We start from the raw sequence: 16,384 nt of genomic DNA, 5'->3' as shown, positions 1-16,384 counted from the left end.
GTTGCTGGTATCGAATGTAAGGATATGGGTATCGTTGAGACCTGGCAGTGAAGCGCAAACAAACGGAACGCAGAGGAGGACAGCGCAGAGTAGCAGGGTCATGGTAAAGTTGGGAGCATAGCGTCTGTTCATTTTGCTCTCTTTTGAAGGGTTGCGACGTGTATTAATTCATACGTGATAAGCCAGATTCGAGCGCTGACGCTCATGCACTCGTGCATGCCTCGAGGCCACAGGGAATCTAAATATACCGTGTCATGATATGAAAGCGCTAAGTCTGACAGTGATAGATGAGCGGATGTAAGTCCCCCGCGAATCGGGCATATGGTCTTCGACCTCCAAGGACAACAAATATGTTTTTAATAAGGAATTTGATGAGATTCAAGACATACATTCATTTGCCCGGCTTGGATAGTATCATCATTGTCCAGGCATACAGAATGCAGGTCAGAGCGGTAACAGCAAGAGTATCGATTTTAAGCGAGGTTATCGGATGGTTCTAGGCGTAACGGGTGATGAGCATGACAGCGAATTATACCGGCTGAAGCATGGCGATGCCATTCGATAGTCCATCACTTTACTTCGATCTTCTATCTCCGAGTCCGCCGCCGATGTCAGGCATGTTCATGGATCTGAGCTTCAGAAGCGCCAAAGCTCATCGGAAGTAATAGTGGCCCTTAGCCAATGGCTTACCATTGACGCAGAGTACGAATCCACCCATCTATGCAAAGAACCCATGAGTCAGTATTGTCCATCCTATGAAAACATCAGTTGTATGCGAGTCCTGCCTGACTGAAGAGTCTGAGCACATGACTCACGTTTAAACAATGCCGCAGGTATAGAGCGCTCGAACTTCCACTTGTGTCATCAATTTATCCATGGTAAGTCAGGCCTAGTCAGGTTCAAGCGCCGGTGCTCATACACGTGCATGCCTCGATATCACTGACGGCACAGGAAATTGAAATATACGTTTCGATTGAAGAGAGTTGATATTATGTAATAGACTTCTGTTGCACCCTATGTCTCGCGGTCTTCTCCAGTGTGACGTACCTGAGTGTTTCAGGCGCGCCGCACTATCCATCACGAGTAAGGCTCACAAAGAATTGCGATGAAATCTACGTCTCCCCAACTAGCAGAGTTGTGAGTGAACAACAAGAACAACAGTAGATTGAGTTGTACACCAGTAATGTGTGTGGCTTCAAAGTGTAGTCTCAGACTAGCTCCCATCGTAATACGGTCATAGGACGCAATCGTTTCAAGATCTAAGGGCACAAAACATCCTGTGATGCTCGTAGCACTCATCATTAGCACATGAAGACAAAATGTAGAATCCGATGCATTTCATAGTGCAAACGATACGAAAACGACGCGAACAAAGGGGCCGGACCATTCTATACGAGTCTGGTTGCGCCCACGCCATGAGGAGTGTTTGATCGAGAGTGTTGCGGAAACGATTAGCGAGACTATGCCAGGTTGAATGCAAGACGCTCAGCCTTCAGAACATGCGGACTGTCAAAATCATTCCTTTCTTCTAGTGCTGAGGGCAGAGCTTCGAGCTATAGTATATAGATGTATGACTGTCAAAGATAAGACTGACTGAAAGCAAAGGTTGTCAAAACGCACCATACCAAGACCCTCCTGAGCTCTGCCTTCAAACCCAAAAGCTGGGATTTGACTTGCTCGTATCCCGAAAGTGGCGGGTCAAATGACACGGGTCGTATTCGATTGTCTGGACTTGAGCTTATACACGAGCATCATACCCTGGTAGATTAATCAACACTAGCGACTCCATATGACATTCATTTTACTGGGCCTACCTTGGAGTCAACGCTAGACGTCTTAGCAATGAGCACGTTAGCCTCGACTTTCCCGGAAATTTGACATATGCAACTAATGTATCATGGATGGCTGACGACGCTGGCGAGGATGATGTTCGGGATGAACTGCTATAAATTCATCATTTGTGTACTCCTCCCTAACGCCATACTCGTCTCGCACTCTTCGCTCCCGCTTCAAGAACCGATAGCTCGTTCGTTTTTCGGATGATCTCTCGTTCAAAAATGAGTGAGTTTTCTGTTCTCGATATGTGGTACCACTAGCGTGTGGTGTCTTGCATTCATGACCAGATTGCCTTTGGTTCTCTTCAAACTTGGGTCCCTATGGCAATCGGTTTGCATTGCTCGAGGCATTTTGTCCTTGACAGTTTCGTAAGTTCGCCATCCGTTTGTCGATCGTCCTATGTAGAAAACTCAATGGACTATACAGACCCCTCTCACATCCACACACCATTGTGACCTGTGCGTGTTGTGCACGATCTATCCATATTTGTGCGGCCACCGTTGGATGGAGAATAAATGCCATCAAAGCGAACCACTGTATGTCTCTTCTCTGTCGTCTTTCCAGCGATAGCTCTTTGCGTTTAGCGTTCCGAGCGGCCATCTATCCCGCCACACGTGTTTATCGCCCCGCACTCACCAACAGAGCGCATGTTATAAAGACTTGCTAGATGGCTGATGACGACAGTGGCGTTGGGAGGATACGAGTGTAGATGTGCACTCCGACTTTTCCAACGTCAGATTCGTCTTACACTCTTTCAATTTGCTCCCGCTTCAAGAACCGATAGCTGGAACTCTGCCTGCTCAAAAGGGTCCGCGCATGTAATTTACGAGAGGATGGCAATAAGGTCAAGTTCGACATCGACAACGACATTTTAGAATTGACCAGACCTGTGTGGAATAACCAGGCACTGTATACTAGTATATGAAAGGAAATAGTGATCGTAAGTTCAGTATCATAAGTACAATCATTGTAATACGCATAGGAATGTATAACATGACGAGAATTCTAAGTATCTCCATGAATTTAGCTGAAAGTGAATGTTCGGATTTGTTCAATAATACGTTGTACACCGCTGCAGGCAGTATGTCCAAATATCCAGCCAGACGGAAACAGAGGAACAACACCGCTAACGGTAAACACAAACATACTATCCCATGGAAGCCAAACGCCACAATATCTGCTCCGCGTGGCTCGGAAAGAAGACATTCAATTCCATTATGGTATCGCAATGAAAGTATCCAAATATCATCCCATAGACACATCCACGACCAAAGAAACTGGTCACAGTCCAGGCCGAGATACTCGACTGTCGAATCCTGCGGTCGAATAGTAGAGACGCAAGCCTTAATATTAATGGGCTATACCCTTTTCTACATAGAATGGCCAATCAGAGCAAGTTCTGCCAGGAAAATTGATGACAATGACGTACTCGTGGGTTAAGCTGTCACGTGGTGGGGGAGCAGTTACGTCCGAATTCCAATGAACAATATGAGGATGTCGTACGTCCTTTGGCTTCTCCCACCACGAGCCATAGACAAGGAAGGTCAGCACAATTACAGTCAGAGTGTCGATTTCAAGCAATGTCACTGGGAGGCCCCATTGGTAGCGGACCGTAAATTGGATGATGAACCACGCCAGCCGAAGAATAGCAACGCATCTAGCTAGTACATCACTCTTGCTTCGGTCTTCTATGTCTGCCTTCGTGATGATAGGCATCTTTACAGATCCCTCACGAACAAACCGCAGGAGTTCATTGGATGTGAGAGTGGCCCGTGGCTCACCATCGACGTAGAGCATAAATCCACCCATACATGCGAAGAACCCATGCGTTACCGTCCATCCTGTGAAGGTATCAGTTTCACGCTAGTTTCTGCCTGACTGAAGAGAGTAAATGACTTTCGCTTGAACTTCTGCTTGAGTCTGGGATATCACCGAGTAGCATAAGTGCCAGCTCGCCCTGCCATATGGCTCCATGATCGCCATGGGGCTGGGCGTGTTGCGCATCAAAGGCATCATTGAAGGCCTTTGCAACTATTCGAGCACAGGAAGATTGGTATGAGGCCCAGGTGAGCACGAGTTCAGGGGCGAGCATGAGTTCAGGGGCGAGCACGAGTTCAGGGGCAAGCACGAGTTCAGAGGCGAGCACGAGTTCAGGGGCGAGCCACGCAATAACCATGAAGAGCAGATGACGAAAGGTAGTAGCAACTACCCCCTCGTCCATACCCGGAATGTCCGGATAGATGGCAGTCCATGTGCACGCAAACAAAGTTGAGCCGCAGTTCAAGAGAATGCCCCTCAAGGTGTCGTAGGATGGGGGGCCGATGACACTGAGTATAAGGTTATAGGTAACCTCGAAACTTAGGAGTGATATACAAACAGCAGGAAAGAAGATGGCAGCGCGGGATAGGAAGGTCATGGCGAAGTTGAGGGCATATCATCTGTCCATTCTGCTCTCTTTCGATGGGTGCAACCACGTGTGTCAATGCATGCATGATGGGGCAGGTTCATGCGCTAGTCCTCATACTCATGTATAATGGTGTTTGTTCATTCCGCTGTTTTGAAAGTGTGTTAATTCATTTGTGATAAGCTGGGTTCAAGCACTGACGCTCATGCACAGGTGCATCGAGGCCATCATGATCGCTGATGGCGCAGGGAATCTAAATATACGGTGTCACGGTACACGTGCAATGCGGTAAGTCTGGCGATGAGACGTTTGAGCGGTGTATTTGCGACTGTGGGCCTGCGTGTCGCGAGCAAGGCAAAATGGTGCTGGGCACTACGCTACGACAAAGCCCGAAGGACACTGAGTGGCTGACTAAGCTACGGTGCTACCCGGCTGCTACCTCGCCTAGGGGTCCCCCACTCCAACGTAGGACATGCTTGGATAATACCATCATTGTCTAACCATATGGAATGTAGGGCAGAGCGCTTATAGCCAGAGTATATATGTTAAGCGAGGGAAGATCGAACGTGACGGGCGATAAGCTGGACAACAAACCCCAAAAGCTGAAGCATGGCGATGTTGTTCGATAGTCCACCACCTTTACTTCGATCTTCTATCTCTGCCTCACATAACAGGCATGTCCATGAATGAGTTACGAACAAAGCGCGGAAGTTCATGGGTAGCATAAATGACTCATGGCTTGCCATTGACGTAGTGAATTCACCCATCCACGCGGAGAACCTGTGGATCATTTTCCACCCTGTAAACGTGTCGGTTGCATGTTAGTCCTGCCTGACCGAAGAGTCTGAGCACGTAACTGACATTTAAACTCTGTCGCATGTATGGTTAGCCATGGCTACACGGTCATACTGACGAGGTGAGTAGATTGGTATGATGCTCACATGTGTTCATAAACTATTCTAGGACACTCTTTTTCCATCCCTCGATGGTATGCACACACGCAGTGTGTCCAGATGCTGTCGTATTCACGTTTTGATGGAACTGTTCACCGTTCAGTGTTCACTCATTCAGGTCGCAGCCTTTCGATGGATCGAGCGTTTCTCGTGTAGTATGTAAGTAGAACAGTGGCCTGTTAATTATCAAGTTTGAACTTGATCGAGTCATACTCGCACTTTCGATTTCAACAGCGATCGATGAAGACTCAGGCAAGTTACTATACTCTGTTACAGCAATTGTAATTAAACTACAAATTTACATGTGGAATAAACTCGGTCCAAGCTACTGTATCATATGTGCCAGGAGGAAGTGATCGTAAGCTCAGGAACATGAGTACAATTATTGAAATACGTGCAGGAATATAGAGGAACATGATGTGCGATGAAATTGGAACAACCTGCGGAATATCCAGCAAGAGTAACATCTGGTTGTAGATATAAATGGACTGCGATGGCAGTCCTTCCGATGTCTGTCCGTCGACCAACGCTGGTGGCAGCCTTTCCGATGTCTGTCCGTCGATCGACTCCAATGGCAGCCTTTCCGATGTCTGTCCGTCGATCGACTCCGATGGCAGCAGCCTTTCTAGAAAATGTAGGAGAATAGGAACTTGAAGAATTCCTGAAAATACGTATGGTATCCCAATGGAAGCCACACGACACAATATCTGCTCTGCGTGTCTCGGAAACAAGAAATTCCAGCCCAGGCAATGTATCGCCCCAAACGCCATACCACTGATGCATCCAATGATGACCATGATCTTTTCCCGAGTCAAGCCACCAGACCGTTGGGTCCTGTAGTTGAATAGTAGCCGAAGGATTGACAATGTGCCATGTTCTTTGCTACATAGAATGCAGGCAAATCAGGACAAGTTCTACCAGGAATGTTGATGATAATGACGTACTCGCTGTCTAAGCTGCCAGGTGGTGGAGGAGCAGTTGGGTCCTTCCAATGAACAATATGAGGAAATCGTACGTCCTTCGGCTTATTCAACCAGAAGCCATAGGAAATGCAGGTCAGAGCAGCTACACCCAGGGTGTCGATTTCAAGCAGTGTTACTGGGAGGTTCTGGATGTAACGGGCGATGAGCTGAATGACGAACCACACAAGCTGAATAATGGCGACCCATTTGGATAGCAGATCGCTTTTGCTTCGATCTTTTATATCTGCCTCCGTGATGGCAGGTATCTCCACAGATCCAGCCTGAACAAAGTCCAGAAGTTCTTTGGGTGTAAGAGTCCGCCGCTCACTGTCGACGTGGAGCACGAATCCACCCATCCAGGCAAAGAACCCGTGCGTCTCTGTCCATCCTGTCAAGGCATCAGTTTCATGTTAGTTTCTTCCTCGCTGAAGAGTCCGAGTATGTAACTGACCATCGTCTAAACTTGTGCTTCCACCAAGTAACATATTTACCAGCTTCTGCCGCATGGTTCGACAGTAGCCGCGGGGCTGGGCTCGTTGCAAACCAAAATTTTCATTGAAGGCTTTCGCAACTTGGCGAGCATTTAAAAACTGCCATGTGGCCCAGGCGACCACGAATTCAGGGGCCAGAAATGCCGTAAGCATGAGGAGTAGACGACGAAAGGCAGCATCAATTATTCCCTCTTTCTTACCCGGAATGTCCGGATGGATGGCAGTCCATGTGCACGCAAACAAAGTTAAGCCACAACTCGAGATAATGTCCCACAATGTCCTGGTGTTGCAGGATGGACAATCGCTGGCATTGAGTGTAAGGATATGGGATCGTTGAGACCTGGGAGCGAAGCGCGAGCAAACGGAACGCAGAGGAGGACAGCGCAGAGTAGGAGGGCCATGGTAAAGTTGATGGCATAGGGTCTGTTCATTCTGTCCTCTTTTGAAGGGTTGCAACGTGCATCAATTCATACGTGTTAAGCAAGATTCAAGCGCTGACGCTCATGCACTCGTGCATGCCTCGAGGCCACAGGGAATCTAAATATACCGTGTCATGATATGAAAGCGCTAAGTCCGACAATGATAGATAGGCCAGGGTAAGCTCCTGTGGACCGGGCTATATCCGACCCCAAAGGACAACAAATGTTTTTTGTCAAAAAATAATAATCTGACGACGAGATTCGAGACATACATTCATTTGCCCAGCTTGGATAGTATCATCATTGTTCAGCCATACGGAATGCAGGTTGGAGTGGTGACGGCCAGAGTGTCGATTTCAAGTTGAAGGCTATTGGATGGCTCTGGGTGTAAGGGGGGACGAGCTGGACAATGAACTAAACCAACTGAGGCATGGCGACGCCATTCGATAGTCCATTATCTTCACTTTGATCTTCTATCTCCGAGTCCGCCTCCGATAACAGGCATGTCCATGGGTCAGCTTCGGAAGCGCCAAAGTTCATCGGAAGTAATAGTGGCCCTTGACCAATGGCTTGCCGTTGACGTAGAGTATGAATGTACCGTTCATGCAAAGAACCCATGGGTCATTGTCCATCCTATGAAACATCGGTTGCATGCTAGTCCCGCCTGACCAAAGAGTCTGAGCATGTAACTGACCTTTGAACTCTGCCGCAGGTGTAAGAGCGCCCGAACTTCCACTTGCGTCATCAATTTATCCACGGCAAGCGCTGGCGCTCATACACACGTGCATGCATCGATATCACTGACGGCAGTTGAAATATACGTTTCGATTGGAGAGAGCTGACAATAGACTTTGGTTGTACTTGACGTCTTGATCGGTTTGAATTTTGCTGTCATCGCTGTACTGACGGGTCGAGGGCTTGGGCATACTCGCACCTGCATTGACATCAATATTTAAACGAGCATTAAAATTGACAAACCGAACGAACGATCACATTGACATGAGTCGGACGTGTACTATGATGCAGTGGGAACGTCGCGGCAAATACCGCAGCGGTGGCGCAGCATTTCCTTACTGCCCGTTCTACACGAAAAATGACCGAGCCAGCAAATGTATATAGTCTGGCCGCATACTCTCGGATTCGATAGCAGAATCACACCTAGTATTTTCCCCGCTCGGATCCAAGCAACATATCGTCCATCTCAAGTCCCAACTACAACTCAGCGCATTCAAACGTGTTTACTCTGCCAAAGTGGCTTGGATCGATCACCGTTCCCCATCGAGCTCATTACCAGCCTTACAACGAGATGGTCTTGTAGCCGTCATTCATCCTTATTCTAATATTTGTAGCTGAATCGAAGATGATGTGCCGTGATGTGGTCAAACCATTTCGGATTACAAGCCCGGATTCTGTTTACACAAAAACCAACAAGTGCGCAAATACTTCATTCACTTTGCATTACGTCTATCTATTTCTCAATCAGCAGTGAACTGCGTATTATTCTATCAACAATAGCACCGATACGAAAGTGGAAACATAACCCACCAGTGTGTTGCTACGTGTGGGTTTACCGGTCCCTTCATTTGTGCTCAAGGCCGGGGGAGTATACTAGTAGCACATCTTACTACCATCCGTCTGATATTAAGGGGGCCAAAAGGGTGAGTCGTCAAGTGAAAGTGATGCAGAGCCAACTACTCCTACTAACCAAGGTAACGCAGGACTGCATTTCCAGGCAGCAGTCAGCGTCCTTGGTGCAAGTCTCGCCGTCGTGTGCACACGCACTGATGGACATTATAGATGTCATCAGCGCAACAATAACTGTGAGGAAGGAGAGACGCATTGTTCGTGCGAGGTAGTATGAACTGTTGAGGTGGTCCAAAGATCTCTTTGGGGTAAAGTGGATGGTAGGGAGATGACTCACTCTTATACTCGTGAAAAATAACTTTGCCAGAATGCTATTTGGCAGAATGATTTAGGTAGAACTAGTGTTGTAGGCAGAACTATTTTGAAGCGGTTCTGCCAGCGTGCCAGGTGGCAGAATGAATCAAACTTTTTGACAGTGTTTCAATCGATGTGAGGCCACGATCCTCCTGAGCATCGTGAAAATGCTGCGGTGCCCCCAAACGGTGAGTGCGTGTGCATCGACTAAACTTACTGCTAGTCACTGAAACCTCCCAATATTTGTCCTCCAAACGAGCCGGGGAGTTGAGCGTGCGGAGCCGCTACATGGAGATACTGACGAGGTGAGTATATTAGTATGACGCTCACATGCGTTCATAAACTATTTCAGGACTGCCCTTTTCCATCCCTCAATGGCATGCACACATGCAACATATCCAAATGCTTTCACAGCCACATTTCGATCGAACTGTTCATGTTCACTTACATTCATGTGGCAGCCTTTCCTCCGAAAAATACATAACGCCATATACATGAGGCATAGACGGTAAGTGGTGATGGGACGCCTCTCTATCACAGCAGTTAATTTTACCGATGCAAGGCTGGCCATCTTTCGCACACGCACTGACAGACATTAGATGTTGTCAGCGCAACAATAACACTGAGAAAGGAGAAACGCATTGTTTGTACAAGGTGGTATGAACTATTGAGATGGTCCAAAAATCTCTTTGGGATGAAATGAATGGTAGGAAGATCACTCGCACTTATACTCGTGACAAATAATTTGGCCGAAATTCGCTTTGGCAGAATGATTTAGCTAGGCAGGACTATTTGAATCAGTTCTGCTGGCAGTACTGACAGTACCTGCTAGCAGAACCGTGTTCTGCCAGCGTGGCAGGTGGCAGACGACACGGACGAGGATGGCGTTCGTGGTCGCTTGTTATTTTGATCATTTGTCTGCTCATCTCGAACGCCAGACTCGTCTTGCACTTTTCGCTACCCCTATAGCTGGCTCGTTTTTGGAATATCTCGTTCAAAAATGAGTGGACTTTCTGTTCTTGATGTGCGGTACGATTAGCGTGCATTTATGACTAGATTGCCTTTGCTGGGGGCTTTGTGCCCTTCGCGCTTTCGTGAGTTCGTCGTCCATTTCTCGATCATCCTATGTAGAAACCTCAATGGACTATACAGACTCCTCGCCTGAAACCGCCCATCCATGCTGCGGTTAGTTTATCGCGTACTTGTTTTTCACAGTCCAATTAATAGAAAATACTATGTTAAGACTTACAGCAGCCAGTCAAAGCGGGAATGGTGAAATCAGAGGAGTCCCCGAAGTTCTTGCTATCAAGGCCCAAGTTCTAATTATTCGAGTGCGCTATGTTTTGTTCTCTGAACCTTTCCTGATATCTTCCGCTGATGAGAATTCGAAACTAACATGCATCAATTGTTGTAACACGATAGTAAACACAATGAGATTTCAAGATCCTACACGTGTATTATGCTCAAACCTGCGCCCAGTTATATTTCATTTCCTCCAGTTCACATCCTGTGGCCAAGGTTGATGTGGACAGCCTTCACTGCAGTGTAACTGAGAGCATATGAGTTTGTGCTAATATATCATGGACGCAACACTCACTTAGTTAGGGCATAGTCACCGCATTCGCGACCGATCCCACTCTGCTTGAAACCACCGAACGGTACATTGGAGTTGAATGAGTTAACGCAGTTAATCCATGCAGTTCCAGCCCTGAGTCTGTGCGCGGTGTTGATAGCACGGTTCAGGTTCTGAGTGAAAACAGCAGCAGCAAGACCGTAGAATGTGTCATTTGCCTGCTTGATCACGTCTTCCTCATCCTTGAACTTGATAACGACACAAACGGGACCGAAAATCTCCTCTTGGACGATCTTCATCGATGGGTCGACATTGGTGAAGATGGTGGGTTTGATGAAGTAACCCTCGCTTCCATGACGCTCACCACCAATCTCAACCTTGGCACCAGCCGCCTTTCCGGACTCAATGTAAGACATGATACGCTGTAACATGCATGAGACAGATGAATTGTTACGGAAGTATCTCACGACGTACGTTGAATTGAATCTCTGAGACCTGAGGACCCTGGAAAGTGTCGGGGGCAAATGGGTCGCCGACTTTGAGCGACCGAGTTTTCTCCATGAAGCGCTTGAAGAATTCGTCATAGATGCCTTCTTGCACGTAGATACGCGAACCTGCGGTACACGTCTGTCCGTGGTTCCAGCTGGTGAAATATAAGTGTAGTTTGCATGACAGCATGCTATACTCACAAGATTCCGAATGCAGCCCAGTTGACAGCTTGTTCGATGTCTGCATCGTCAAAAATGATGTTTGGACTCTTTCCACCGAGCTCGAGGGTGACGTTTTTGAGGTTGCTCTTCGCTGCAGCCTCCATGATCTTGCGACCAACAAGGGTTGAGCCAGTGAAGGCGACCTTCTCAATCTTCATATGCGAAGAGATGGCATTACCGACAGTGTTTCCATAACCAGTAACGACGTTGACTACTCCAGGCGGGAAGCCAGCCTCATTGATAAGGTGGCACATTCGGATGGCGGTCAGGGGTGTGAACTCTGAAGGTTTTAGAACGACGGTGTTGCCGCATGCAAGAGCAGGACCGATTTTCCAGGCCATCATGAGCACTGCGAAGGGAAGAGTGAGTGCATGACACTTCAAACGACTGATATCAACGCACATGGGAAATTCCATGGGATGATTTGACCCTATTAAACGGGTATAAGAGGAGGATCTGGGAGCTGCGAAAAGTGCGCTTACAACGACACCAATGGGCTCGTGGCGACTGTAGGTGAGCTTATCCTCGGTAGTCTGCTCAATTGTCAGCAAATGAGCGAAGCTGATTGTCGAAAAGCTTCAGACCTCTTGTACTTGACCAGTAATTTTATCAGCCCAACCAGCATAGTAGCGAATACAATCAATTGAACCAGCAACATCAACATTTCTTGCCCAATTGAAAGTCTTGCCTGGCGAGTATTGGTTAACAATTCAGATGCTTGCTAATTGGACCATGTGCTAACCATTGTCCAATGCCTCCAGAGCAGCAAGCTCGTCAGCATTTTTCTTCATGAGCGCAACAAGCTTTGACATCAAAATGCTACGCTGAGCACCGGGCGCATGAAGACCCCAGATGGTATCGAAGGCTGTCTGTGCAGCGTCGACGGCAAGGTCGACATCCTTGGGAGTACCTTCGGACACTGACGTTGTCATCTTTCCATTTGCTGTGCATCGAGTTCATGTAAGATGGTGAATATCAAAGTCAACAGAACGTACTGGGGTTGATGACGCTAAATTTGTTGAGATCAGTAGGAAGTGATCGATTAGTGACAAGTGTAGATCATACTCAATGGTGGTGTTGTCTGATCCATCCAGGAACTGGCCGTTAATGAAGAGGCCGGTGTTGAAGGAAACTTTTCCCTTGAAAGCGGACGCGTTGAACTCGTGAGTGAATGTAGAGGGCATGGTGATAATAGATTGATATCTCGCGAGTTGTGTATATATAAGAGCGGAGTGCCGTTACAGACACTGCCAAGGGCCATCATTGAATATTGATTCATCGGCCAAAGGCTTGGTATTTGCAAATTCATCGCAGCATCTTTAGGGAAGCTCATGTGCGCTAGAGACTAACTCAGCGGGAGTGTGAATCAACGCTATGACATCAAGTACCTAGAACAGAGAGATTAGCTAGGGTGTAATGCCAGCGCCTGCAACTATACCAGCTGTAAGGTCAAACATACCTCAACTGCGAGAGTGCAAATCAAACATTAATCAAGGTTGCGAGCAAGCTGGATTGAGGTGGCAGTGGCTGTTAGGTGGGGATGCTAATTTTAGATTAATGGAGGACCTGCTTCTATCTAGTATCTACCCATATGTGAAGAAGCGTCAAGCCCATGCATGTGAGCTCGAAGATCACAGGGTTGCTATAGCAAGTCAGGCTAACGCTGTACATTTAGGCATCTAATTTGCGCCCTTGACTGGCAAATGAACTGTCATGAAAAAGAACCAGCCAGCTTCTAGGGCTGCCCACACCTGGGCCTGAGACACGCCAAAATAAGTCCTGATTCCTCTCAATCTCAGCTAGATGATGGCCTTCGATCGCCTGCCTCCGCGACGTTTCCTTCTCAAGCTTCTGATTTTCTTTAGAGCCCAGTACTCCTTGCTCTATCTCAGCACGAGGAACGTTTCGAGTCCATCCCTTTCCATGTCACACCCAGCAGACTCGTGGCCGAAGTTTTCGAAAGTCTACTCATATTCCCGAAGACACGTCATTGCTCACTCCACATCTGGTTGCCACCTGAAGGCCTGACGAGCTGCACCTGAATCCTACTCAAGATGCTCATTGTCCCAAATCAACCTAATAACTAAAGGCCTCACCCCCGGCTGTACCATCTCAAGATCGATTACCGCCCTCTCCTCCCCCACCTATTCCGCCGTCACCACCTCACGTCATCCTTGAGGACCCACACTCGTTATGCGGCTTTAGCTGCCATCTTCGCGTCTCCATTCCCTGCCATCCCAATCTGACTACCAGTGTGAATGAAACCAGCCCGTAACCCGCGCCACCCCTGCCGAAATTACCCCTCATGTCAGTCCTTTACCAGCAGACTTGACTTGGCAGGACAATAATGACCTTCTGAACACACACAGAGTGTCGCTGCCAGTCACCATGTTCATGCCAAGTGCAAATGCCAGCCAGCCATTTACCCACTTCCCAAATAGACGCAAGCCTTGACATCAATCTCCTTAGGCTCATGCATCATCCCGTTCGCACGCGTTGCAAAGCAGGAGAATGATACAATCTTTCTCAGGCCGCCCATATCGCCTGCAGGGTCAGGTCAGTCCATGGCCCGTTCATCGTCCGACCTCAGTGGGCCAAGCACACGTGCGACAAGTTACGGCTCTTATGCTTCCTATGGCCCTTACCCCCGCCCTTCTTTGGCTCATAGAGCATCAGAGCCCCACATCTTTATGCTTTCTCGCTCCTCCCTTGTACCGGAGATTCGTTCGCTGTTTCCGTCCTCGCATATGCCACACCCTCTCAGACAACCGCTTGACAATGAGCTTTTGAGCGCTTCCTTGCAACAAGGCAGATCAGGACATGGAGGACTCGTACACTTCTAATGGATTATCTAGATTCAGCTCGATTGCTAGCATCTGTGGGAACGACACCAGCGTGACCAGCGCGATTTATTCAAGCGTCGGCAGCTGCGTTGGCCTCGTTTGCCTACCAATATAGGGAGCACCTGTTATGACAGGAACCAGTGTCCTCTTCCCCTGCTTACACTGAACGGTCATCAAAAAGAACCAGCAACTCAGCGCGCGATACAAGTCTGTAGTACTTCGTTCTATTAGGTGCATAGCTCGTGCAATACATTCTAGAGACCGGGATTACTTCATTTTATTAACTCTCGTTCCGCCTGCTCGTACCTGTACATGCTCATCATACTTTGCAACAGTACGCAGTAGCGCATTGATATCGTCGATAGTCATGTCAGATGCTTTTTGCTTCTTTCTGTGGGTAGATATTGTTGTTGTGCCAGCGCTATGGCGGTTGACGTTGAGTGGGGGCTAAGCAAAAGCTGCCCAAGTTGGGAATAAAAAGTTCGACCAGCTTCACAAAGCCCCTAAATGTTTCAAAGCTCCTGTGCGACAATGGTAGAAGAAACTTACACACAAAGAGGTCGCCTCCAACTGCAGGTATCTCTTTCCAACGACGAGAAAACCTCGTTCATATGCGCTGCTCTTATTCGCAAGGCATTTACCCCTTTCACAAAATGCCAAGTCTTACTCGTCGAAATCGAGGACGTCCCTGTCAGAGCTGGCCTCCCCAATCTACTAATCGCCAAAATATACGATCCTCGGTTTAACTACGAGCGTGCAATGCCACTCCCAAGACAATATCCCATCCCCTGGTCCGCTGCCAATGAAAAAGCTGCAGCTGACCGTCGTACACTCGCACCGGGCGACGACAATAGTAGAGTCCCTCAGTGGGAGAGAGAGTTCTTGGATGGTTCATTGTGGGAGGAAACCTACTACCGCGAGTATGAGGATTCGTTTGCACGTGAAGTCGAAGCCTACAGACGCCTTGGACACCTTCAGGGCTCTGCCATCCCCCGGCTCTATGGTTCTGGTCGAGTCGTTTCAGGCCACGGTGAAGGTCGCGCCATATCTCCAAGGGTGCTTTTCATGGAATACATCCCAGGCGAAAACCTCGCAACCACCCAAGATCCCCGTTTAGTCCCTAGTTCGGCATACCAGGAGCTCGTAAAGGCCGTGAACACCCTCGCGTCTTTCGGTGTCATCCATACGGATATGCGCCCAGACAATATTGTCGTATCCAATAATCACCCTAGACGAGCGGTGCTCATCGACTTTGGGTTGTGTGTATTTCGTTCTGATGAGCCTGACGACAAGTGGAAAGAGGCTGTCGTGTGCGAAGGGGATGAGAGGCAACTCAAGCGCTATATGGAAACGTTGGGCATTTGGCACCAGGAATGGGACGCATAATGCTCGGGGGAAAGTAGGTTGGCTTAATATTCCAAATTTGAAGAAACTGTCTAACTGTCCACGAACTTTTCCAATGGTATAGTAGCATGGTCTACTCATAAACCGGCTTGGGGCAGCCAGTCACGGTCAATGCCCCATGACAAGCTAATTCACCAAAATTATGATCATACGACAGGAAAGGAAGCTTTCAACCGTTGAACGTGACCCACACGATGTGATAGCGATTAGCGCTGGGAGTTAGAGAGAAAAATATTTATTCAGTCCGATGGGATTTTCTTGGAACGTATTTAAACTAGACAAAGCCGAGCTTCGTCAGTAGTAACCTTGTTACATCAACGTTGCATACTTCAAGTTATCGTTGCATTTTCGGGGAAGGCATGGGAACTCATCTCTGGTTGTATGCATTTCCCAAGTCCCAAATCCTCTAGACTCTAGACGAGTTGGGGTATGTGTGCGACTCGTTGGATCTATAGTTAATTCAGAGCAGTGGTCGACAGCATGTCTCACCAAGTTGGGGAGTTGTCCATAGTTTGCGCGGCTTCAGACGGGCCGAGGGAAGAGTAAGTCGTGGGAGACACGAGAAAGTAGTGAACCGGTCTTGGTGTCCTATAGGACAGGATGGGTTGGGTTAGCGAAGGTGCTAGCATGTGTTGTGTGCGCGTTGGAAAGAGGCCGTGTTAAAGAAAGGAGCGGGCAAAAAGCAAAGGGGAGGTAAACGAGACAAGACAAGACAGAGATAAGAAATGCAAAGACCACGATCCGCAAGAAAGATATCAGAAGCAAATTCCAAAAACGAAGACGCACGGTATGTAAACGAAAGTAAAAGTCCCCACATCCTCGAATCATCTCTACCTCTTGGTAGAGGTCGA

The 16,384-nt window shown here is 48.0% G+C and overlaps 5 protein-coding genes across 5 annotated transcripts; 2 read left to right on the top strand and 3 right to left on the bottom strand.

The window, feature by feature from the left end:
• Positions 1–2,669: 2,669 nt before the first annotated feature.
• Positions 2,670–4,629, bottom strand: BJ212DRAFT_1361635 (uncharacterized protein). The gene is made up of 4 exons (XM_041335922.1): positions 4,442–4,629; positions 3,733–4,388; positions 3,266–3,677; positions 2,670–3,206 (listed from the first exon to the last, which is right to left on the bottom strand). Exons 2-4 carry the CDS (start codon positions 4,250–4,252, stop codon positions 2,984–2,986), a joined length of 1,155 nt encoding a protein of 384 aa, XP_041192047.1. The 5' UTR covers positions 4,253–4,388; positions 4,442–4,629; the 3' UTR covers positions 2,670–2,983.
• Positions 4,630–5,417: 788 nt separating this feature from the next.
• BJ212DRAFT_348473 (uncharacterized protein) lies at positions 5,418–7,265 on the bottom strand. The gene is made up of 3 exons (XM_041342981.1): positions 6,607–7,265; positions 6,138–6,543; positions 5,418–6,075 (listed from the first exon to the last, which is right to left on the bottom strand). The coding sequence occupies exons 1-3, from the start codon at positions 6,797–6,799 to the stop codon at positions 5,484–5,486; spliced, it is 1,191 nt and encodes a 396-aa protein (XP_041192046.1). The 5' UTR covers positions 6,800–7,265; the 3' UTR covers positions 5,418–5,483.
• Positions 7,266–10,384: 3,119 nt separating this feature from the next.
• On the bottom strand, positions 10,385–12,769 carry BJ212DRAFT_1361619 (aldehyde dehydrogenase domain-containing protein). Its single transcript, XM_041335921.1, has 11 exons — positions 12,725–12,769; positions 12,352–12,674; positions 12,282–12,295; positions 12,029–12,229; positions 11,871–11,974; positions 11,769–11,819; positions 11,689–11,716; positions 11,266–11,635; positions 11,051–11,219; positions 10,601–10,998; positions 10,385–10,552 (listed from the first exon to the last, which is right to left on the bottom strand). Exons 2-11 carry the CDS (start codon positions 12,468–12,470, stop codon positions 10,504–10,506), a joined length of 1,503 nt encoding a protein of 500 aa, XP_041192045.1. The 5' UTR covers positions 12,471–12,674; positions 12,725–12,769; the 3' UTR covers positions 10,385–10,503.
• A 990-nt stretch (positions 12,770–13,759) lies between these two features.
• On the top strand, positions 13,760–14,633 carry BJ212DRAFT_1361616 (uncharacterized protein). The gene is made up of 2 exons (XM_041335920.1): positions 13,760–14,010; positions 14,095–14,633. Exons 1-2 carry the CDS (start codon positions 13,798–13,800, stop codon positions 14,242–14,244), a joined length of 363 nt encoding a protein of 120 aa, XP_041192044.1. The 5' UTR covers positions 13,760–13,797; the 3' UTR covers positions 14,245–14,633.
• A 27-nt stretch (positions 14,634–14,660) lies between these two features.
• Positions 14,661–15,515, top strand: BJ212DRAFT_1577840 (kinase-like domain-containing protein; the record flags this gene model as incomplete). The annotated part of the gene is made up of 1 exon (XM_041342205.1): positions 14,661–15,515. The coding sequence occupies one exon, from the start codon at positions 14,661–14,663 to the stop codon at positions 15,513–15,515; it is 855 nt and encodes a 284-aa protein (XP_041192043.1).
• Between the last annotated feature and the right edge of the window lie 869 nt (positions 15,516–16,384).

This window comes from Suillus subaureus (genome assembly GCF_016647635.1).
Source record: "Suillus subaureus strain MN1 chromosome Unknown BJ212scaffold_20, whole genome shotgun sequence".
Taxonomy (NCBI): domain Eukaryota; kingdom Fungi; phylum Basidiomycota; class Agaricomycetes; order Boletales; family Suillaceae; genus Suillus; species Suillus subaureus.
The sequence above is the reverse complement of the archived record's forward strand: the minus strand, read 5'-3'. Positions and strand labels throughout refer to the sequence as shown.